The 26,024-nt window shown below is 44.7% G+C and overlaps 1 protein-coding gene across 5 annotated transcripts in view; it reads right to left on the bottom strand.

The window, feature by feature from the left end:
• Positions 1 to 26,024, bottom strand: part of LOC132815814 (partitioning defective 3 homolog) — an 810,799-nt gene that overhangs the window by 450,772 nt on the left and 334,003 nt on the right. For all 5 annotated transcript variants that reach the window (XM_060825083.1, XM_060825081.1, XM_060825084.1 and 2 more), the window contains exon 3: positions 16,031 to 16,211. In XM_060825083.1, coding sequence (XP_060681066.1) covers positions 16,031 to 16,211 — 181 coding nt within the window. The remainder of the gene's footprint in view (positions 1 to 16,030; positions 16,212 to 26,024) is intronic.

Raw genomic sequence — 26,024 nt, forward strand, 5'->3', positions numbered from 1 at the left:
TGGGGAGTCTTCCCTTACAAATTTGATTGAGTTTTTTGAGAAAATAACAAAGATGATTGATGAAGGTTGGGAAGTGTCTACCTGGACTTTACTAAAGCATTTGAAAAGGTCCCTCAGTGTAGGCTGATCCAGAAAATTAAGTCACATGGGATCCATGATGAGTTGGTATATTGGATACAGAATTGACTTGTTTATACAAGCTGCAAATGTGTTGCTGGTCAAAGCACAGCAGGTTAGGCAGCATCTCAGGAATAGAGAATTCGACGTTTCGAGCATAAGCCCTTCATCAGGAATAAGAGAGAGAGAGCCAAGCAGGCTGAGATAAAAGGTAGGGTTTTATCTCAGCCTGCTTGGCTCTCTCTCTCTTATTCCTGATGAAGGGCTTATGCTCGAAACGTCGAATTCTCTATTCCTGAGATGCTGCCTAACCTGCTGTGCTTTGACCAGCAACACATTTGCAGCTGTGATCTCCAGCATCTGCAGCCTGCTTGGCTCTCTCTCTCTTATTCCTGATGAAGGGCTTATGCTCGAAACGTCGAATTCTCTATTCCTGAGATGCTGCCTAACCTGCTGTGCTTTGACCAGCAACACATTTGCAGCTGTGATCTCCAGCATCTGCAGACCTCATTTTTTACTTGTTTATACAAGGTAGAGGCTAGCTTTGGAGAGGTGTTTTTCTGACTCGAAGTCTGTCATCAGCGAGTTCCACAAGGACCAGTGGTGGGACCTCTGTTGATTGTAAAATATTAAAAGGATTTTGATGAAAATATCAGTGGTCTTATTATTAAGTTTGCAGATGACATGAAAATTGGTCGAGTTGAGGATAGTGGTTGTCAAAGGATGCAGTAGGATATAGATTAGTTGGAAAGTTGAGCGAAGAAATGGCAAATGGAGTTTCATTCAGGCAAGTGTGAGGTGATGCATTTTGGGAAGTCAAATCCAAGAGAAAAGTACATGTAAATGGCAGGACCCTTAGGAGCATTGATATACTGAGGCATTTTGGAATGCAAGCACATAGTTCCCTGAAAATGACAACATAAGGTGGTTTAAAAAAAGGCATACAGTGTGCTTGCTTTCATCAGTCTGGACACTGAGTATAAAAGTTGGCAAGTTATGTTGCAGCTATATAAAACTTTAGTCAGGCCACATTTGGAGCCCTTCTGGTTATCAACTGTAGGAATGATGTGGAAGCTTTGTAGAGGATGCAGGACATTGCCTGGATTGGAGTGTATGATCTGTAAGATGATGTTGGACAAATGTTTTTGTTTTTGTTGGGTGTTGAAGGCTGAGGGGCTACTTGATAGCAGGAAATAAAACAAACAGTGAGAAGCATACATATGGTGGATAGGTTTACGTGAGAGGGAAAAGGTTTAAAGGAGGTGGACAAGGCAAGCTTTTTTTTAATACAGAGGGTGGAGATACCTGGAATGTTCTAGGCATGTGATAGAAGCAGATACAAGAGCAATATTTAAGAGGCTGGTGGACAGACACATTAACAGGCATGGAATAGAAGGATACGGACCGTGTGCAAACAGATAGCATTAAGATCATTGGAATTAGGAGGAGTAGGCAATTAAAACCTTTGAGCCCACTTCACCATTTAACATGGTCAGGGCTGATCTTATTCTAGCCCCAATTCCACTTTCCTGCCTGCTGCCCATAGCCTTTTATCCCTGTTCTCATCAGAAACATTTCTTTCTTTCTTGAACCTGTTGATTGATTTTGCCTCCACTGCACTCTGTGGCACTGAGTTCCATAGATTCACGACCATGAGAGAAGTAGTTTCTCATCTTGCTTTGAACCTAACTTCTCTCATTCAATATTTATGTCCTCTTGTTCGAGACAGTCCCACAGCAGGGTGCACCTCTTCAACCTCCATCTTTTCAATCCTCTTTAGCATTTTACGTACCTCAATCAAATCCCCCCTAATTCTTCTGAACTCCAGAGTGTACAAGCCCAAGCCAATCAACCATTCCTCATATGACAGCCCTTCCACCCCTGGTATCAATCTGGTAAACCTCCTCTGAACAGTCTCCACTGCTATCGTATCCTTCCTCAAGGAAGGAAAGCCAAACTGGACACAATATTCCAGTGTCATCTCATCAATGTTTTACATAATTGTAACATTTCTTTATTTTTACAATGTGGTCCTTTTGCAATTCATGCCAGGATTAAATTTGCCTTTCTTATTATCTGTTGCACCTGTACAGCCACTTATTTCAATTTATGCACAAGGACACACAGATCCCCCTGCACTTTGAATCTGCTTTCCATTTAAATAATAATATACCCTTTTAGTTTTCTGGCACAAATGGATAACCTTGCACTTATCTACATTAAACTCCATCTGCCAGACTCTGGCCCATCCTCCGAGCCTAACAATATCCATCTGTAAACTCTCTCTCATCATCACAGCTACTCTCCCAACTATTTGAGCATCATTCGTGAATTCTGCTACATTACACTCTGTCCCTGCTTGTGGATCATTTAGAAAAATTGTAAATTGTTGATGTCCAAGAACTGAACCATACAGTACCTCACTAGTTACAGTTTGCCACCCAAGAGAAGGACCTATTTATCCCTACTCTCTGCTTTCTGTCAGTTAGCTAATCCTCTATCCAAGCCAATACTCTACCTTAACCCCTAGGATCTAACCCTGTGGATTAGTCTTTTATGTGGCATTTTGTCAAGTATCTTCTGGAAGTCGAGATATTCCACATCCAGTGGATCCCCATTATCCATCTTACTTGTTACATTCTCAAAGAACTCCAGCAAGTCCATCAAGCAAGACTTGCTTTTCATGAAACCATGCTAACATTGGTGAATTGGGTTTTGTTTTTACAGGTATTCAGTTATCTCCTTCTTTAGGATCGACTCAGCAAGTCTCCACTACAGAAGTCAAACTAACTGGTGCATAGTTTCCCATGTTTTGCCTAAGAGGGAGACATTCACATGTTTCCAATCTACCGGTACATTTTCAGAATCCAGGGAATTTTGGAAAATCATAACTAATGAATCCCATACCTCTGCTGCCACTTCCTTTAAAATCTTAGGGTGCACACCTTCAGGCCCCAGGGACTTATCTGCCTATAATCCCAACAGTTTACTTAATACCTTGTCCCTAGTTATAATAATTTCACTGTGTTCCTCTGTAGTAATTGCAATTTTTTGGGAAGAAATTATGATCTTCCACAGTGAAAACAAATACAAAGTATTGGTTCAGTGCCTCTACCACCTCTGAGATTCCCATTATTATCTCACCATTTTCATCCTTAAAGGGCCAACATTTAATTTCACTATTCTCTTCTTTTTATGTTTGGAAGCTTTCAGTATCAGTGCATATGTCTTCTGCTAGTTTCCTTTAATAGTTCATCTTCGCTCTTGAGATTTTGTTTTTAATGACCCTTTTCTGATGTTTAAAGTTCTCCCAATCATTCAGAGTGCCACTAAATTTTGCAGTGTGACATGCTCACGTTTTTTTGCCTTTATGTTATTCTTGACTTCCTTGTTCAACCATGGATATTTTTTTTACATTTTTATGATTCCTCTTTCTCTCAGGAAAACACTTTAGAACATAAAACATAGAACAATACAGCGCAGAACAGGCCCTTGCACCGACCTGTGAACTAATCTAAACCCATACCCCTACACTTATCTCATCATTATCCATGTGCTTATCCAAGGATTGTTTAAATTTCCCTAATGTGGCCGAGTTAACTACATTAGCAGGTAGGGCATTCCACGCCCTTACCACTGTCTGAGGAAAGAACCTGCCTCTGACATCTGTCGTAAATCTATCACCCCTCAATTTGTAGTTTACGTCCCCTCGTACAAGCTAATGTCATCATCTTAGGTAAAAGACATTCACTGTCTACCCTATCTAATCCTCTGATCATCTTGTATGTCTCTATCAAATCCTCTTTCAGCCTTCTTATTTCCAATGAAAACAGACCCAAATCTCTCAGCCTTTCCTCATGAGACCTTCCCTCCAGACCAGGCAACATCCTGGTCAATCTCCTCTGCACCTTTTCCAATGCTTCCACATCCTTCCTGTAATGGGGTGACCAGAACTGTCCACAATATTCCAACTGCAGCCATACTAGACATTTTGTATAGGGTCAGCATGATATTACAGCTCTGGAACTCAATCCGTCTACCAATAAAACCTCACACACCGTATGCCTTCTGAACAGCACTATCAAACTGGGTGGCAGCTTTCAGGGATCTATGTACATGGACTCCAATATCCTTCTGCATATCCACACTACCAAGAATCTTTCCATTGGCCCAGTATTCTGCCTTCCTGTTATTCTTCCCAAAGTGAATCACCTCATATTTATCTGTATTGAACTCCATTTGCACCTCTCAGCCCAATTCTACAGTTTATCCAAATCCCCCTGCAACCTGCAACATTCTTCCACACTGTCCACTACTCCAGACTTTAGTATCATCTGCAAATTTACTAACCAATCCACCTATGCCTGTTATCTTAGTCATTTGTAAAAATAACAAACAGCAGTGATACCAAAACAGATCCTTGTGGCACACCACTAGTAACTGGACTCCAGGCTGAATATTTCCCATCAACCACCACTCACTGCCTTCTTTCATAAAACCAGTTTCTAATCCAAACTGCTCAATCACCCTCCATCTCATGCCCCTGCATTTTCACCAACAGCCTACCATGTGGAACCTTATCAAAGGCCTTACTGAATTCCAAGTACACCACATTAACTCTCCAACCCTCATCCACACGATTGGTCACCTTCTCAAAAAACTCAAATGAGGTTTGTGAGATATGACCTGCCCTTGACAAAACGGTGTTGACTATCTGCAATCAAATTATTGCTTGCAAGATGATTGTAAATCCTCTCTTTCACAATCCTTTCCAAAAAATTTCCTACAACAGAAGTAAGGCTCACTGGTCTATAATTACCTGGATCATCTCTCCTGCCCTTCTTGAACAAGGGCACAACATTTGCAATCCTCCAGTCCTCTGGTACTAAACCTGTACACAATGACGACACAAAGATCAAAGCCAAAGGCTCCAATGCCTCCTCCTTCGCTTCCCAGAGAATCCTCAGATATATTCCATCCAGCCCAGGAGACTTGCCTATTTTCATTCCTTCTAGAATTGATAACACCTCTTCCTTACTAACCTCAAGCCTTGCTAGTCTAATATCTCATCCTTCTCCTCTACAATATTCTCCTTTTCCTGAGTGAAAACAGATGAGAAATATTCATTTAGCACTTCTCCGATCTCCACAGGATCCACACACAACTTCGCACTTCTGTCTTTGACTGGCCCTATTCCAACCCTGTCAACCTTTTATTCCTCACATACCTGTAGAAAGATTTAGGGTTCTCCTTTATTCTATTTGCTAAAGACTGCTCATGTCCCCTCCTTGCTCTTCTTAACTCTCTCTTTGAATCCTTCCTAGCTAATCTGTAACTCTCCATCACCTCATCTGAACTATCTCATCTCATAGTCACATAAGTCTCCTTCTTCCGCTCAACAAGAGATGCAATTTCTGTAGTTAACCACAGTTCCCTTACTTTGTCACTTCCTCCCTGCCTGACAGGGACACACCTACCAAGGACACACAATATCTTTCCTTAAACCAGCTCCACATTTCGATTGTCCCTATCCCCTGCATTTTGCTACCCCATTCGATGCCTCCTAAGTCTTGCCTAATCGCGTTATAATTGACCTACCCCATTGATAATCTTTGCTCTGTTAAAAGTATTTAGTATCTCCCTAAATATTTGCCACTATTTTTCAAGTGTCCTGCCCTTGAATATTTCTGCCCAGTCCACTGTGGTCAACTCCTTCCTGAAGCCTATATAATTACCATCGCCCAACACTCAAACTCTCATATGCAACTTTCTTTCAGTCTGAATTTGAAACTTTGGCATGTTGCGATCACTCCTTTCAAGAAGATCCTTAACTTTGACCATGTTACAACACAGTGGTGAAGCATTCTGTTAAAATACGAGTGACAGAGAACTCCCAAATTCCACTATTTTAAAAAAACAATTTATTCTTTAACTTTAAAAGTGAACATTAAACAACTTACAACTCTAAGCCCCCTTTCACTAAAAGGTTTGTTATCTGGCTCCAACTCAAAAACAATATACTGTTCCAATAAAAACCTGTATTAAAATTACATCAACTTGATTTCAAAACCATACAGGAGCTATCGTCATCTGTGTCCTCCTCCTTTCAGCGAAAGATCTCCTGTGGTTGTCTCTTACTGCAAAGATGTTTCTTATGAAAAAGGTACCTTTGATAGCATACATTTTAAATGGCAGTATCTCTCAATGCCAGTTATTCTCTAACTTCCAAAATGCGTGCCTTTTTTATGCCCAACACATCGGATCATCTCATTGGTTCGAGGTTGGCAGAAACAATAATTTAAACTCAACTAATGTTTTGGTATCCTGGGACATAATTTAAATAGTTTCATTAAATTTGAATTGTTGTCAAAACAGCAACAAAAACTCAGGTATCTATTTCACAGCCAAATGTTTTCAATATTCCAGCACACACAAAGACTGCTAGTCAGTTAAATGACAGGTGCTTGTCAGTTTTCAGTGCAAAACAGCACTCGCTCTCTTAAAGGTACAGTACACACCTTCAAATTTATAACAACTATTTATCAATCTTTCCTCATTACATAAGTAACTAGTTCTCTGGTTGGCTCATACACTCCTTTATGAACCTTTCTCGAGGCTACCCTTGCCAAGTTGATTAATCCAATCACATGTATGCTCAAATGACCCATAATTACAAGTGTGCTCGCCTCACATGCCCTCATTGTCTCCTGGTTTATGCAGTGCCCTACTTCAGCAGTACTGTTTGAAGTCTGTAAATTACTGCTACCAATAAGTTTTTTTTTTCTCTTTTTTTTATTTCTACCCAGACTAATTAAACATTTTGGTCCCACGTGCTAATATCATTTAATAGAGCCTCAACATCATCCTCAACCATTAAAGCGGCTGCTACACACAAGGAAGGAGCTAAGTGTGTCAGGACCACAGCTACTGCACACACAAATACATACACAGATTTACACAGACTGGGGCTGCCAGCTGTCTTCTGTCCCCACCAAGGACTGAAAGAGGAAACTTCCAGGCTCACCAACCATGACCGAGAACTCCACCCCGGCTCTCCCCAACGACAAACGTGCCAAGGCGGCCAAGAAGAGCATAGACCACCCCAAGTACAGGGACATGATCATCACTGCCATCCACGCACTGAACAGCCGCTCTGGTGTCCCCCGCCAAGCCATTGAGAAGATTATCTGCAACGAGTTCAAGGTGGGTGAGAACGCCAAAATACAGATCAAGCTGGCGCTCAAGAAACTGGTGAAGAGCAATGTTGTCAAGCAGACCACGGGCTGAGGCACCCCGGGCTCCTTCCGGCTATTTAAAAGTGAAGAACTGAAGAAGGCAGTATAGAAAATGGCCAAGGCACCAAAGAAGAGCCTCACTGGCCACAAGGGATTAACGGCCTGCAAGCCAGCAGCCAAAGCAAAAGTGGATAAAAAGAAAGCCAAGACACCTGAGAAGAAGGTTACCACATCCAAGAACCAAAGCCAAGACCAAGGTGAAGAAAGCAAGTGGGCTAAAAGCGAAAGGGAGAAAAGCCAAGAAATGATTCTAATCACTAAATGTAAACATGGACTGCTTTTGGTTTTCAGTTTAATTCGAGAAACTTTGTGTACATACAGTTTAAGAAAGGTTTTTTTTTAAATTTAATGAGACTTTTGTATTTTGTTAGCAGCTCTTTCTGTCTTATGTTTAAAAAAAGATGGACTCAGTTATCATCCCAGTCCTGATTCACCTGTAACCATATTTCAGTAATCCCCACCAGGCCGTACCTATCTGTCTCTATTTGTGCCATCAGCTCATCAACTTATTCTTGCATCATGGTCGGCAGAGATATGGTGGGCCGAAGGGCCTATTTTTATGCTGTACTATTCTATTTTCTATGAAAGACACCAGTGGAATATTGGGCCATTGACTGAAAGTTTCTGGCTTCAACGTGGAGCTTTTTTTAAAAATTCACACATGGGCCCAGCATTTATTGCCTGTCCCTAGTTGCTATTGAGGTGGTGGTGAGCTATCTTTTTGAACTGCTGCAGTCCACGTGCTATAGGTAAACCCAAATACCCTTTGGTAGGAAATTCCAGGACTGATGTACTTCCAAGTCAGGATGGTGAGTGGCTGAGGGGGAAACCTGCAGAGGGCCACATTCAAATGTATCTGCTACCCTTCCTGTTGGATGGAAATGGTTGTAGGTTTGGAAGGTGCCATTTAAGGATCTATGATGAAAGTCTACTATGCTTCTTGGAGATAGTACACACTACTCGGTCTCAAAGTCAGTGGTGGAGTAAATGGTTGCTTGTGGATGTAGTGCCAATCAAGCGAGCTGTTTTGTCCTGGATGGTGTAAAGCCTGAGTGTTCACTCTGACCAGACAAGTGGGAAATACTCCATATTACTCCTGACTTGTCTCGAAGATAGTGGACAGGCTTTGGGGAGTCAGGTAGTGAGTTACTCACTGCAGTATTCCTAGCCTCTGATCTACTAGTGTAGCCAGTGTTTATGTAGAGAGCCCAGTTCAGTTTCAGGCCAATGGGAAACCCCAGGATATTGATAGTAGAGGGAATTCCGTGATGGTCACACCACTGAGTCAAAGAATGGGGATGAGATTATCTCTGAATGGAGATGGTCACTGCCTGGCATTTGTGCAGCGTCAATGTTACTTGCCACTTTTCAGCCCAGGCCCGGGTATTGTCCACCAATGTTTATCCTTAACCTTTGTACTGATGTGCGAGGCTCATCCATCACTGAGGACAGGGAAATATGTGGATCCTCTCCTCCAGTAAGCAGTTTCATTTTCCACTACAATTCACGACTGGAAGTGGCAAGCCGACAGAGCTTAGATCTGCTGTGCTATTTCTGGTCATGTTTGGCTCTGCCTCTCTTACGCTATTTGGTGGCTTCACCAGGTCTACAGATTTCGATGTGGTTGGTCCTACTCCTGGCATGCTCTCCTCCACTCTTCATTGAACTGGGTTGATCCCCTGACTTGATGGCAACCAGTGAGTGGGGTTTATGCCAGGCTATGAGTTTAGTAGATTGCGCTGGAGTAGAGTTCTGCTGTTGCGGATGGCCCGCAGCGCCTCATGGATGCTCAGTCTTTAGTTGCTAGATCTGTTCAAAGTCTATCCCATTTAGCATGGTGATAATGCCACACAACACAATAGAAAGTGAAGGTGGGACTTTTCATCCACAAGGACCATGCGATGGTCATTCTTACTGCCACTGTGCATCTGGTAGATTGGTAAGGATGAGGTCAAGTATGTCCTTTCGATCCAATCAGCTCAATCAATAATGTTGCTGCAGAGCCATTCTTGGTGGTGAACACTGAAATCCCCTGCCCAGAGTACGTTTTGAGCGTTTGCCATCCTCTGCACTTCCTCCAAGTGTGGTTCAATATGGAGGAGCACTGACTCATCAGCCGAGGAAGGATGGTATGTGGTCACCAGCAGGAGGTTCCCTTGCTCATATTTTACCTGACGCCATGAGCCTTCATGGGGTCCAGAGTTAATGTTGAAGACTCCCAGGGCAAGTCTCTGCCAAAGTATATCACTGTGTCACGACTACTGCTGGGTCTGTCCCGCTGGAGGACAAGACATAATCCGAGATAATAATAGTTTGGGACATTATCCATAAGATATAACTCCACGAGTATGATGGGCTGTTGCTTAACTAGTCTTTGAGGCAGCTCTTCAGTTTTGGCAGTAGCCCCAGATGTTAGTCAGGAGACCTTTGCAGGGTTGACAGGACTGTTTTTGCTGTTGCCGGTACCAGTACCAAGGTTGATGCCGAGCCTTTCTCAAGTTTCATTTGTTTGTTGAGACTTTGTGGTGATTGATACAATGAGTGGCTTGCTAGGCCATTTCAGAAGGTAGTTAGAATTAAGCACATTGCTGAAAATCTAGGGTTGGGTAGGCCAAACCAGATGACAATGGCAGATCTCCTGTCCTGAAGGACATCAGTGAACTTGATGAGTTTTTCTGACAAACAACAATTGTTTCACGGTTATCAGTAGATTCTTAATTCCAGGTTTTTTTTAATCTTTTAACCCAAGTGAGTTTCTGGTTAAGAAATCTAGCACTTTGCTCTTGCCTCCCTACTGCTCTACATTGTCACTGCAAAGCACTGAGGAGAATTTGAAATCAGAAATGAACATTGAAGGTGTTTAAAATTGTGAGGAGCTGTTTTCAATTCATGGACACTTTCTTTCAATGATCAGCAAGACACTACTTCTGAGCAGAAGTAACATTATCATCACTATTGAAAGAGCAATATCAGTTATTATGGTGGTACCTTTAAATCTCACACTGGAACCATAAATGTCAGTAAGACATCTACTTGTCTTTGCACATCTTATCCATAAAAGAAATCACATATGGTCATAGAACAGAGGCAAAGTCACTGCCTGAGATGTCTACAATTCAAAACTGTGTCTGGGAATGAATTAATTGCTCACATACTTGAAACCTTTAATTCTATTTGCCATGTTGGTAATAGCCAGGAGCAGCAGTTAAGGTTCCAAAGCACAGAATTCAAATATGCAATTTAAGCACGTGACCAAACTAATTCAGTTTCAAGGCATTATTTCTAACTACCTGGGGAGCAATCAGTCAGCAGTGGTTTTTAGTTTCTACAAGCACAATACAGTATTCATAATAAGTACATGGGTAGCACAGCAATTAGCAAAAAATTACATCAGTTGTAGCAATTTTCCGAGTCTTAGTACAACTAATAGTCAATTGCCCCAGGCAGATATAATAATTATGGGTCATAATTACTGAATTACATGTCATCAACAGCAAATGTTCAATAATAAAATTATGCTGTATCACATGAAGAAGTATTCAATCAGCAGAGAGATCTTCAAAACACAAATACAGAGGCAATAATTTAAGAGTGAACTATGATAAAAATACAAAATTGAGGTTAACAATTTGTCACCACATATGATTAGGATGGCATAACAATTAAAGCACTGAATCAGGCCATTCAGCCTAACAGGTCGCTGCTACACTGATTGACAAGGCATTTTTTCCACTCTGTACCAACTAATATTTTTACTGCACCCTTGTTTTCTCCCACATATATCTACCAAACTTCCTACTGACCGCCTCAATGCAACCCATCTCAGTGATTCCTTTTTCACATCCTAAATTCATTGCCTCACTACTTGTACTTAGAAGATCTGTTTTAGATAATGCTTTCTATTTCCTTACTGGATCAATCAGGAATTATGTTATGATCACAAGTTTTGAATTCTGCCCACAAGTCAAAACATGAAAAATTTTGTAGGACTATTGACACCAGTCCATATAACTCAGATACCCCATTCTAGAATGCTTAAGGTATACAAGACATCAAATTGAGTAAATTCAGTTCATTTGTCAATGAGTTCTCAGATTGTCCTTGAACCTTAACTCTACAAACATTTGGCAATCCATAATTCATTTCATGAAACCAAATAATTGTGCAATTACTTTTACAATAGTAATGTCAGTTATTATGGCAGTACCAAATTAATGCCAGCTGATTGGTGTCATTTAGTGTTTTTTAAACTTTGGTGCCTTAAAGACAACGGTTATGTTAAGCATGGGTCACCTGAGTACAAAATACTGGGTGTATTGAAGGCATAACAATGCAATCATTACAAAAGTGTAATACTGCCAAGACGAATGTCCCAGGAAATGTGCTAGTAGCAGGAATAAGTTAAGTCATTTGGGCTAATTAGCCACTAAGCAAATTGAAATACTAACTGCAGCAGTTCTGTAACCAACCCTAAAGTCAGATGATTTCCTTCATCAGCATGATTTTTTTTCCCTCCATGAACAGTCGTGTTAATGCACTAACAACTCAAAGCAATAGTTAGAAATTTCAGGAATAAAGTCTTTTCAATACTTCCAAGAATTCTTCACAACCCAAATTTTGAAGTCACATTATGAGCTTATCTATATAGTATTTTTTATAGTGAGTTATTCATTTTTGGACGATCATACTTTAGGATATATTAAAGAAGGTGGGTTGGGGCATTAGTAAGGGTAAAAAGGAAACATTTTGGGGCTAATATATGACACATTTGTGTGACAGATTTATTCTGCTCTTTGTAATTTTCTGATCATCTAGGAGAGAATATCGTTCCTTTTATACATATGAAGATTTAATAGAAGTTATACTAAATGTTTTTCAAACATTTTGTTTTTAAAATGCCACATCTCATGACTTTATTTCTCTACAAAGGGCTGCTGCTGAACAGTAGATGAAGTTATTGTACAAGGGCGAGCATTTCTATTGCAAACAGCATTTCTCTGTTCTATTTGTAAAACTGTATTTTTCTACCCTATTGCTCCTCACCAGCCTCTCACCTGAAGCTTTCCACTTGTGGTCACCATTTCAGACGCCTGGATGTCCAACATCTATTTGTGCATATCCCAGCAAAAAACGTAAGGCAGATTTCGGAGCAGAATCTAAAGTGGATTTGCAGAATCTAAGGACGGGTTGCACCTGAACCAGAAGGGCACCAATATCCTGGGGGGTAGGTTTGCTAGCACTCTTCGGTGGGGGGGGGGGGGTTTAAACTAATTTGGCAGGGGGATGGGATCCAGACTTGTAGTCCAGCAAGTAAGCTAGCTGTTTGTCAGGATGTCCAAGAATGTAGGGAGGCTGTGGAGAAGGTAGCACTGACAGGGAATACTTGCGGACACAGAGATGGGCTCAAGTGCGTATACTTCAACGCAAGGAGTATCAGAAATAAGGTGGGTGAACTTTAGGCGTGGATCGGTACCTGGGACTACGATGTTGTGGCCATCACGGAAACGTGGATAGATGAGGGACAGGAATGATTGTTGGAGGTTCCTGGTTACAGATGTTTCAGTAAGATTAGGGCGGGTGGTAAAAAAGGAGGGGGGTGGCATTGCTAATTAGAAATGGTATAACGGCTGCAGAAAGGAAGTTTGAGGGGGATCTGCCTTTGGAGGTAGTATGGGCTGAAGTCAGAAATAGGAAAGGTGCAGTCACCTTGTTGGGTGTTTACTATAGGCCCCCCAATAGCAGCAGAGATGTGGAGAAACAGATTGGGAAACAGATTTTGGAAAGGTGCAGAAGCCACAGGGTCGTAGTCATGGGCGACTTCAACTTCCCAAATATTGATTGGAAGCTCTTTAGATCAAGTAGATTGGATGGGGCGGTGTTTGTGCAGTGTGTCCAGGAAGCTTTTCTAACTCAGTATGTAGATTGTCCAACCAGAGGGGAGGCCATATTGGATTTGGTACTCTGTAATGAACCGGGACAAGTGATGGGCTTGTTAGTGGGTGAACATTTTGGTGATGGTGACCACAATTCTGTGACTTTCACCTTAGTTATGGAGAGAGATAGGTGCGCACAACAGGGTAGGTTTTACAATTGGGGGAAGGGAAATTACGATGCTGTAAGACAGGATTTGAGGAGCATAGGTTGGGAGCATAGGCTGTCAGGGAAGGATGTGGTGGAAATGTGGAACTTTTTCAAGGAGCAGATACGACGTGTCCTTGATATGTATGTACCTATCAGGCAGGAAAGAAATGGTCATGTGAGGGAGCCTTAGTTGACGAGGGAGGTTGAATGTCTAGTAAAGAGGAAGAAGGAGGCTTACATAAGGTTGAGGAAACAGGGTTCAGACAGAGCAGTGGAGGGATACAGGATAGCCAGAAGGGACCTGAAGAAAGGGATTAGGAGAGCTAAGAGAGGGCATGAAAAATCCTTGGCGGATAGGATCAAGGATAACCCCAAGGCATTTTATGCGTATGTGAGAAACATGAGAATGACGAGAACGAGGGTAGGTCCGATCCAGGACAGTAGTGGGAGATTGTGTATTGAGTCGGAAGAGATAGGAGAGGTCTTGAATGAGTACTTTTCTTCAGTATTTACAAACGAGAGGGACCGTATTGTTGAAGAGGAGAATGTGAAACGGACTGATAAGCTAGAAGAGATACTTGTTAGGAAGGAAGATGTGTTGGACATGTTGAACAACTTGAGGATAGAGAAGTCCCCCGGGCCTGACGGGATATATCCTAGGATTATGTGGGAAGCAAGAGAGGAAATTGCAGTACCGTTGGCAATGATCTTTTCGTCTTCACTGTCAACGGGGGTGGTATCAGGGGACTGGAGAGTAGCGAATGTTGTGCCCCTGTTCAAAAAAGGGAATAGGGATAACCCCGGGAATTACAGGCCAGTTAGTCTTACTTCTGTGGTAGGCAAAATAATGGAAAGGGTACTGAGGGATAGGATTTATGAGTATCTGGAAAGACACTGCTTGATTAGGGACAGCCAGCACGGATTTGTGATGGGTAGGTCTTGCCTTACAAGTCTTATTGAATTCTTTGAGGAGATGACCAAGCATGTGGATGAGGGTAGAGCAGTGGATGTAGTGTACATGGATTTTAGTAAGGCATTTGATAAGGTTCCCCATGGTAGGCTTATGCGGAAAGTCAGGAGGCATGGGATAGAGGGAAATTTGGCCAATTGGATAGAAAACTGGCTAACTGACTTCGACCGGAGAGTGGTGGTAGATGGTAAATATTCAGCCAGGAGCCCAGTTACAAGTGGAGTTCCACAGGGATCAGTTCTGGGTCCTCTGCTGTTTGTAATTTTTATTAATAACTTGGATGAGGGAGTCGAAGGGTGGGTCAGTAAATTTGCAGATGATACGAAGATTGGTGGAGTTGTGGACAGTGAGGAGGGCTGTTGTCGGCTGCAAAGGGACTTAGATATGATGCAGAGCTGGGCTGAGGAGTGGCAAATGGAGTTCAACCCTGCCAAGTGTGAGGTTGTCCATTTTGGAAGAACAAATAAGAATGCGGAATACAAGGATAACGGTAGGGTTCTTAGTCAGGTGGAGGAACACAGGGATCTTGGGGTCTATGTACATAGATCTTTGAAAGTTGCCACGCAGGTGGATAGAGCTTGTAAGAAGGCCTATGGTGTATTAGCGTTCATTAGCAGAGGGATTGAATTCAAGAGTCGTGAAGTGATGTTGCAGCTGTACAGGACTTTGGTTAGGCCACATTTGGAGTACTTTAGGAAAGATGTGGAAGCTTTGGAGAGGGTGCAGAGAAGATTTACCAGGATGTTGCCTGGAATGGAGAATAGGTCGAGAGTTCTCGGCCTTTTCTCGTTGGAAAGGCGAAGGATGAGGGGTGACTTGATAGAGGTTTATAAGATGATCAGAGGAATAGATAGAGTAGACAGTCAGAAACTTTTTCCCGGGTACAACAGAGTGTTACAAGGGGACATAAATTTAAGGTGAAGGGTGGAAGGTATAGGGTAGATGTCAGGGGTGGGTTCTTTACCCAGAGAGTGGTGGGGGCATGGAATGCGCTGCCCATGGGAGTGGTAGAGTCAGAATCATTGACGACCTTTAAGCGGCAATTGGATAGGTACATGGATGGGTGCTTAATCTAGGATAGATGTTCGGCACAACATCGTGGGCCAAAGGGCCTGTTCTGTGCTGTATTGTTCTATGTTCTATGCTTTCAGATGTCAGAATAACATATCCAACAATATGATTCAAATGAGTACATTTCAAAACGGAGCCAGAAACGGGTGGCACAGAGGCTCAGTGTTTTTCCTCCGGGTGCTCTGGTTTCCTCCCACAATCCAAAGATGTGCAGATTATGCTCAACTGTCCATAGTGTTAAGTAAATTAGTCAGGGTAAATACAGGGTAGGGGAATGGGTCTGGGTGGGTTACTCTTCGGAGGGTCGGTGTGGACTTGTTGGGCCAAAGGGCCTGTTTCCATAATGTGGGGTATCTAATCTAAAAGTGTGCAAAATGGAAGAGACTTACAAAGCTTTGAAGGTGAGCCAAACAAATCATTGAAGGACATATGAATGTGCAGGCCCTTCATTCAAAAGTCTCCCTCCATGCGTGAATAAGCACACACAAGTACTTACTTGCTCGGAGGACGGATGGGGTGACCTCAATCTCACTTGACGCTTGATATGGCTGGAATGCAGACAAGGAGTTTGGTGCAGGCTCACTGCCAAATATCTCTGGGCTTTGAGTACCAGTCGAACTGGCACTTGTACCATCACCACCATGGTGTGGCTCTTGCTCTTCAAAGATAGCAACAAGCTGCAGAGGACAAAAAGAAAGAAAGTTGAAGATACACCCACTGTGTTGCCTTTAATGCATGTTAAAGTACTGTCCACCCCAAGCAACCAGCATATAGCCACCCAGTAGCTTGTCTTCAATTTTTGCCAAGAAAGCTTTTGCTTTCTTGTTTCGGAGCACAATTTGACAATTATGGCACATTTCTGTGATCGTTACTGTTGTAATTACAACTTACTTGGGAGTACTTATTGAATCCTAATTTAAGAATTGTATCAGTAACAGAACATTTATGTTGCAATTTTGGTGTCACAGGAGCAAAGCAAATAATTTTAGTACTATTTTGTCGGATGCACGAGCATGCTTTTGCTGCACTTCTTACCGACCTAATTAAACCAAGTCGCAACTAAAAAGAAATGGCTATTGACCACACTAAATTTATAATAAAAATGATCCATGAGCCAAATCCAACTGGTCCTCTGACATGGGCATCATCAATAAAGTGAGACACAGGACTGGAGGGGAGTGAACAGTCAAGAGCGATTAAGAGGTAAGAAACCTTTCCTAAAATGTGAACAATTTACTGCAAAATCTCAACCAATTTTTGGTTTCTAGCATTTGCTTTTCAAACAATAACAGTCTGAAAGGGATTTAAATCGAACTTAGGCAGTGTCTCAAGAACCTTGCATGCCGTTAGCCATAACTACAATGATTCAATCATCATTTTGTACAGCAGTAATTAACACCGAAGTTACAGAAAGAACAAGGCGCTTCTCATTGAAGACTAGTTTTTCAATCTGATTCAATCACATCAGCTAAATTGGATGAATCACTGACATGATGACTGCAGGGTTAGTCCTCCTTTTCATAAATGTACTTCAAAACGTACTTCAAACAGTATCATAACTCATTCGTTGAACGAGCAGCAGCACACTGAAAGCAGGGCAGTTGTCCCATACCCCTTACATTGATGGAAAGCAGGTTTTTAATTCAGACATGCAGAGCACACAGGCTTAACTAAGCCAAGTGCACGGCAGCTTTGAACTGGACCCCATCAAAATGGCTCAAACATGCAGTGTACAGCCACTTGACTAATAGATGTACATCACCCAGCTCTTCTGCACTTCAGAATATATCTCCTGGTGGTCCATTGTTCGAGATAAAGTGTGATCGTGTGCCAACAGCACAGTAAGTAGTTTGCGAAGATTAAAACATTGCACTGGCATTTCAGCTGCTGCTGATAAACCAGTCCCTGGACCTGGTACAGCGTGCATGGACATGGACAGATCTGTCCATCACTCCAACAAGAACAGCTACAGGTTGGTTTTCAGCCATCCAGAAAAAATGTTTACATTGCCACAATCTCCAGCAACACTAAATGTGTCCACAAGAGCTCTCTGCTGAGAGAGAGGGAAAGAGAATAGTCCTGTTCACCAGCCAGTTCAGCAGTGTGAACTGAAAACAGGCAAGGAGAACACAAGCCCAGTTTTTTAATGTCAGGTTCGATATCACACTGCATTCACATGCTGTACAATGTATTTCGTTTCCTACACCAGGATTCAAACCCAACTCCCAACTCCCATTGCATGTTCGGCATTTAGCATTCAGGAAAAATCACTTGCATTATACTAATCTTAATGGGAACATGGCCCCCATGAACAAATTAGACAAGTCTGTTGCTGAACTTCAGAACAGTACAAAAACGCAAAGTGCTGGCAAAACTCAGCAGGTCTGGCAGCATGTGCTGGAAGAAAGAGCCAATACTTCAAGTCTAGCAATTTTTCATCAGATGGAATCAGGCTGTATCACAGGGGATGGCCTCAAGGGAATGTTGACAAGGGAGGGGAGGGGAGGATCTTGGTAATGGCATCACACTGGATGTAGTGGAAATGGTGGACAGCAGTCCTTTAAATGCTGAGGCTGATGGGGTAGTAGGTGAAGATCATCAGGCAGGTCCTATTGATGTTGTAGGAGGAAAGGAGATGGGATGAGAGCAGAAATGGGCTTTTCTCAGCATTATTTTTGTGGGGCTGGGGGTTGCAGATTTGGATTGGAACAAGGAATGTTCCAATTACCCCCCACAAAAAAAAACTGACTTACCTAGGGCCCATGTGGGTACCTTTGACCTGAATGAAGTGAGAGGAGTTTAAGGAGAAGTTGTTCAAAGTGAGTGTGAGCTTGGCCAGGCAGAGGGTGGTGGTGGAAGGGAACAGACCAGGTCTTCTTTCTGGGAAAGAGTGGAGAACCATGAGACCATCCTGTTGGAGAATGGACATGTAAAGGGGATGGTATGTCCATGGTGAAGAGGTAACAGCTGGAGAATCATAGAATCCCCACAGTGTGGAAACAGGCCCTTCGGCCCAACAAGTCTACACTGACCCTCCAAAGAGTAACCCACCCAGACTCATTTCTCTACCTTATTAATCTATATTTAACCCTGACTAATGCACCTAACCTACACTTCCCTGAACACTATAGGCAATTTAGCATGGCCAATTCACCTAACCTGCACATCTTTGGATTATGGGAGGAAACTGGAGCACCCACAGAAACCGGGAGAATGTGCAAACTCCACACAGGCAGCAGTGCTAACCACTGAGCCACAGTGCTGCCCCTGGAGCCCATGAATGGGAAATTCTGTAGAAGGCATCAGAGGATTTATGTTTGGGGGGAGTGGGGGGAGAAGGCTGAACAATGGCAGGGAAACAAATTGGAGTCAAGGTAGGAATAGATAAGCTCTGAGGAGCAGGAACAAGTATAAACCCCCAATGGGTCAGCCCAGGCAGTCATGTTTGTGGAAATTGGGAAGGAGGTAGAAGCAGGCTGTACAGGATTGGGGAACTATAAACTGGGAGGGTGTCCGGGGAGAGGGGGGGGGGGGGTGGGGGGGGTGAGAGATCGGTGACAGTTATGCACACAATGGCCTGATGCTCAAATGATGGGGCCACAGTCGAGAGAGAGTGAGGAGGTGGTATCCGAGGCCTGGAGCTTGGCCTCGACAATGCAGAGGTCAGCCTGCCAGATGACAACAGCACCACCAGCCTTGTCAGCTGGATGACAGAGTCAGACCAGGATCTGACAGCATGTACTGCAGTCAGCTCAGAGTGAGATAGATTTGAATGGCTAAGAAATGAAGGCAACCAATGTCACATTGCCAGTTCTCAATGAACAGGATGACTGCAGGTGAAAGGCCAGAGGGAGGTAATTGGAACATTCCTTGTTCCACTCCAAATCTGCAACCCCCAGCCCCACAAAAATAATGCTGAGAAAAGCCCATTTCTGCTCTGATCCCATCTCTTTCCTCCTACAACCTGCCTGATGGTCTTCACCTCCTACCCCATCAGCCTCAGTATTTAAAGGACTGTTGTCCACCACTTCCACTACATCCAGAATGATGCCACTACCAAGATCCTCTCCTCCCCTCCCTTGTCAGCATTCCCTCGAGGCCATCCCCTGTGATACAGCCTGATTCCATCTGATGAAAAATTGCTAGACTTGAAGTATTGGCTCTTTCTTCCCGCACATGCTGCCAGACTGGCTGAGTTTTGCCAGCACTTCGTGTTTTTGCACTGTTCCGAAGTTCAGCAACAGACTTGTCTAATTTGTTCATGGGGGCCATGTCCAGGTGGGGGAAACTGTTGGAGGTGGATGAAGGGATCTCTGGGAGTGAAAGGACTCCTGTCCAAAGAAGCAGGCAGGGAAGTGGAGATGATGGAAAAAGCTTTCAACATCATGCCCTAAATTTATTGAGCTGAAGGGGTACAGAAGGGCAAAACTAAGATGTTACTGATGACAGAATGTTCAGCATCAGACAGTGGAAGTTCAGAAGAAATAGCAAATACTTGAAAAAAAGCTGGGGTCAGGAAAAAGGATGTAGTCTGAGGGAGGGGAGGGCAGGGAGGTTCCACAGGTTTGTGGATATCTCGGAGCTGTTGCAGCTTGTGTTGTTTAATGCCTGAAAAGGAAGATAAATATTTCCTTGTTAGAAATGAAGTGGAACTGGGAGCAGGACAGCTCTGAGACAGCGAGAGCTGAGAAGTCCAAGTGTGTGCACTTGGCTGTGCCCAGCACTGAGTGCAGATCAACATTGAGTTCAGGAACTTTAGAGCTTGATTCCATCCTTCCATGTCTTTTACCCAGTCACTTATCCGGTCTTGTTATAGTCACATATTCCTTCTCTCCCTCGTCAGCCTTTCTCAAGGACCAATCCCTCCTGGACACCCTGGTCCACTTTTCCTTCACCCCCAACAACTCCCCACAGCCCCAAGACACCTTCCCCTGCAACTGCAGATGGTGCAACACCTGGCTGTTTACCTCCTCCCACCACTGCATCCAAGGGCCCAAACACACCTTCCAGGTGAAACAGCTCTTTACCTGCCCTTCACACAATTGCATTTGCTGCACACAATGTGGTCTCCTCCACATTGGGGAAACGAAGCATAGACTGGGTGACTGCTTTGCAGAGCACCTACGTTCTGTCCACAAAAAGGCCATGAGCTTCCCGTTGCCTGCCACTTCAACATACCATCCTGTTCCCTGGACATCTGTAACAGCTTCCCTGGACAGCTTTACTGTGCTCCAGTAAAGCTCAGCACAAGCTGGAAGAACAGCACCTCATTTCCCACTTGAGAACCCTGTACTCCTCTGGCCTTGATATCAATTTCAATAACTTTATGGCTTGAGCTCTCTCTCTCTGGGCTTCATCGTCAACTATCCAATCACCCTCTTCCTACCATCGCCCAACTTGCCTTCAGCAAACATTTCAGAGTATTTCTGAGCTGCTGCCAGTCCTGAAAAGTCACTGGACTCAAAACTTTAACCCTGTTTTGTTCCTACACATGATGCCAGACCTGCTGAGTTTTGCCAGCAATGTCTGTTTTTGTTTCAGATCTCCAGCATCAGTTTTATTTCAGAATAGTATAATTGGGTCACTTGCTGCTCGGTCTCAAGACAGAGCTGAAAAACGTGTTGCTGGAAAAGCACAGCAGGTCAGGCAGCATCCAAGGAGCAGCAGAACTGGCGTTTCGGGCATAAGCCCTTCTTCAGGAATCAGACAACGAAGACCAGCAGAAAACCAACTGAAAGCCCCACTTCAAAATATATTTTGGCCAAAATAAGAAAATTAGGATATTTTTAATAGCTTACAATGCAGGAAAAAATGACTGCGCAACTTGACCTTATAATAGAGTATTTCTCTTGCTCTATTTAAAATTACGATGCCAAAATTCAATTCCTTGGAGTTTGCACTCTGGCATGTTTGTGGTGAATTTACGATCGACTGGCAGTAACCTAGCAAACCCTCATCTATAGAGGGCAAATGTTGGGAGCCACCTCAGAAACCAAACTGAGGAAGGATCAGACTAAGGAATGCTGTAGTTTGGCAAGTCTTGGGAGTTGCCTGACTGGATCTGAAGCCAATTAATATTAATTTAATGCAACGAATTGCCCAATATACTCTGTGATCTCAACAAATTCCTTCATCCAGCTTATGGCCTGAATCAGTCCGACACAAGGCCTGCAGAACTGCATACATTTCCCTTGTGATTTAAACTTCATGCTTAATTCCATTGGATTATGAGCTACTACACCATGCCACAGTGCCCAAAGCCATTAAAGCCACCATTGCTTTGAGGTTTGACTCAATTTCCTTTCTCCGATTATTTGCACCAAGCACAGTTGCTGAGACTCTTTCTACAGTCCCTCATGTCAACATCTCCTTTCACATATTCCCTTTGATCTTGTAAAATTTGGCACAGATCCAATTGCTCGATCGCATTAGCATTTCCCCATTAATGTTTAAGCAGTGTCCTTGATGAGCTTTATGAGATATTGCATGCACAAAGGCTGGTTGAAATGTAGCAATCGTGAGGGTATTGAGAGTGTAACCACCTTTTGGGTCTGTGACTCCAGATTATAGTTTGTTCTGAACTTTCCAATTCATCATGAATTTGCACAGATTAATTTACTTAAATTATGACAATGCCAGTTAATTTTAATGTTGCCTCTTAAAAATCATGTTTCCCCATCAAAAGTGGAAACACCCCTCCTCCCACCATCAACCCATCCCACCCCCCACAGCTTTCCCTCATTAAATTGAAAAATGTTGAAAACACAGACATCATTGAGATACTGACATTCTTTCAATGGTCTGTGTTAACTGTATTTATATGGCACCTCTTAATTATAACAATCAAGTCCAAGGCACTTCAGAGATGTAATTAGACACTGACCCAAAGGAAGAGACATCATCAGCAGGGCTGGCCAAGTTACTTGTCGAGTGAGTGAGTGAGTGAGTGAGTGAGTGAGTGTGTGTGGCGGGGGGGGGGGGGGGGGGGGGGGAGAGATTTGGTGAAGGGGAAGCCAGCAAGGCAGAAGAGTCGGGAAAGGGTATGTCAAAAACTGTATACAGACAAACCACGATTATCCGAACAAGATGAGTGGACAGTATTTCATTCAGGTATTGAGTATTCAATGCCCCTCCTCTGGGGCTCTGAGTTTTCTGAAGTTTCCTTTTCCCTTGCTCTGCCCTGCCTTGCTCCCTCTCTCTGTCTCAGGGTTTCTGAGCAGAGACACCCCTGTGTGTATGGGACCTGCAGCATTGCTGAAGCCTCCCCCTACCCCAGCAGTTTAATGGGATTGACACAGTGAGCACTACTCAGACGCCATTAGCCATGCGGCTGCCACCCCCACGCTGATTGATTATGTCATTTCTGCCCCCATCATGGCCACTCCCACCCATCACAATTCCTCATGCATCACACGTGACATCACTTCCGCCCCTCACATCATCGTTGATGCCACACGCTCAGTGACTTCCGTCACCCCTACTGCCGTGGTCACCACCACTTCCACTCCCACCAGTGTCACTCACCTGCATTCTGCTGACATGCCCCCCACAGATCCCATTGTCACTATCCCCACACCCCAGAAACCCGAGTGGAACACTACCCCTGCTCATGACTCCACCCCCATTCCCCCCACCACCACACCAACTCCACTTACAGGTTCCGCCCCCACTCCCAGCTCCACACCCACACCAGATCCCAGCTCTGCCGAGTTTTCACCATCCCCCCACACCTCCCCCTCACTGAGGACAAACGATCAGTCCTCAGCAAAGGACTCACCTTCATCCCCCTCCGTCCACGCATCAATGAATTTAATACACGCCGTGACGTCGAACAATTCTTCCGTCGCCTCCGCCTCCGAGCTTACTTTCACAATCAGGATTCCCGCCCACCTTCCAAGGACCCCTTCACCCACCTCCAACACACTGCATCCACCTGGACATCCCGCGCTGGCCTATTACCTGCCCTCGACCTCTTCATTTCCAACTGCCACTGGGACATTAACCGCCTCAACCTGTCTACCCCCCTCCCCCACTCTAACCTCTCACCCTCACAACGTGCAGCCCTTCAATCCCTCTGCTCCAATCCCAACCTCACCATCAAGCCAGCGGGTAAAGGGGGCGCAGTGGTAGTCTGGCGCACTGACCTCTACACCGCTGAAGCCAAACGCCAACTCGAGGACACCTCTTCCTACTGCCACCTCGACCATGACCCCACTCCCTCATCACCAAACCATCATCTCCCAGACCATACAGAACCTCATCACCTCAGGAAATCTCCCACCCACAGCTTTCAACCTCATATCCCGGAACCCTGCACTGCCCGGTTCTACCTCCTTCCCAAGATCCACAAGCCTGACCACCCTGGCCGACCCATTGTCTCAGCATGGTCCTGCCCCACTGAACTCCTCTCTACCTACCTCCACACTGTCCTATCCCCCCTAGCCCAGGAATTCCCCACATACGTTCGAGACTCCACCCACTCCCTCCACCTCCTCCAAGACTTCTGTTTCCCCGGCCCCCAACGCTTCATCTTCACCATGGATATCCAATCCCTCTACACCTACATCCGCCATGATCAGGACCTCCAAGCCCTCCATTTTTTCCTCTCCAGACGTCCCCAACAGTACCCTTCCACCGACACTCATTCGTTTGGCCCAACTGGTCCTTACCCTTAACAATTTCTCCTTCGAATCCTCCCACTTCCTCCAGACCAAAGGGGTAGCCATGTGCACATGTATGGGCCCCAGCTATGCCCGTCTCTTTGTTGGCTACGTAGAACAGTTGATCTTCCGTAATTACACCGGCACCACTCCCCACCTCTTCCTCCGCTACATTGATGACTGCATTGGCGCCACCTCGTACTCCCATGAGGAGGTTGAGCAATTCATCAACACATTCCACCCTGACCTTAAATTTATCTGGACCATCTCCGACACCTCCCTCCCCTTCCTGGACCTCTCCATCTCCACTAATGACGACTGACTTGACACTGACATTTTTTACAAACCCACTGACTCCCACAGCTACCTGGATTACACTTCTTCCCACCCTACCTCTTGCAAAAATGCCATCCCGTATTCCCAATTCCTCCACCTCCGCTGTATCTGCTCCCAGGAGGACCAGTTCCACCTCAGAACACACCAGATGGCCTCCTCCTTTAGAGACCACAATTTCCCTTCCCACGTGGTTAAAGACGCCCTCCAACGTATCTCATCCACATCCCGCACCTCTGCCCTCAAACCCCACCCCTCCAACCGTAACAAGGACAGAATGCCCCTGGTGCTCACCTACCACCCTACAAACCTTCACCTAAACCAAATCATCCGCCGACATTTCCGCCACCTCCAAAAAGACCCCATCACCAGGGATATATTTCCCTCCCCACCCCTTTCCGCCTTCTGTAAAGACCGTTCCCTCCTGACTATCTGGTCAGGTCCACGCCCCCCTACGACCCACCCTCCCATCCTGGCACTTTCCCCTGCCACCGCAGGGGCTGCAAAACCTGTGTCCACACCTCCTCCCTCACCTCTATCCAAGGACCTAAAGGAGCCTTCCACATCCATCAAGGTTTTACCTGCACATCTACTAATATCATTTATTGTATCCGTTGCTCCCGATGCGGTCTCCTCTACATTGGGGAGACTGGGGCCTCCTAGCAGAGCGCTTTAGGGAACATCTCCAGGATACCCACACCAATCAACCACACCGCCCTGTGGCCCAACATTTCAACGCCCTATCCCACTCTGCCGAGGACATGGAGGTCCTGGGCCTCCTTCACCGCCGCTCCCTCACCACCAAACGCCTGGAGGAAGAACGCCTCATCTTCCGCCTCGGAACACTTCAACCCCAGGGCATCAATGTGGACTTCAACAGTTTCCTCATTTCCCCTTCCCCACCTCATCCTAGTTCAAAAAGTCCAGCTCAGTACTGTCCCCATGACTTGTCCGGACTCGTCCGACCTGCCTAGCACCTATCCACTCCACCCTCTCCTCCCTGACCTATCACCTTCATTCCCTCCCCCACTCACACATTGTACTCTATGCTACTTTCTCCCTACCCCCACCCTCCCCTAGCTTATCTCTCCACGCTTCAGGCTCACTGCCTTTATTCCTGATGAAGGGCTTTTGCCCGAAACGTTGATTTCGCTGCTCCTTGGATGCTGCCTGAACTGTTGTGCTCTTCCAGCACCACTAATCCAGAATCTGGTTTCTAGCATCTGCAGTCATTGTTTTTACCACACTGAGCACTTGCTAAGTCTGTTCCCCCCTCAGGAGCACAGGCAACAGCACACCATGCACGAGCACCTGCTCCAATTGACCCAACACCCACTCTCCCCAGGTACCCCGTCTGCCCCAACCGCCATCAGCTCTCATCCTGGAGCAGCCACTCTGGACAGCAACAGCAAGACTGATGTGGCTTTTGGTGGTGGCGGCACGGGGTGAGTCTCAAAATAGCGCGCACACACACTTGTTACTGCTACTTTTTGACAA

The sequence above is a fragment of the Hemiscyllium ocellatum genome, chromosome 5 (assembly GCF_020745735.1).
Source record: "Hemiscyllium ocellatum isolate sHemOce1 chromosome 5, sHemOce1.pat.X.cur, whole genome shotgun sequence".
In the NCBI taxonomy this organism is placed as follows: Eukaryota; Metazoa; Chordata; class Chondrichthyes; order Orectolobiformes; family Hemiscylliidae; genus Hemiscyllium; species Hemiscyllium ocellatum.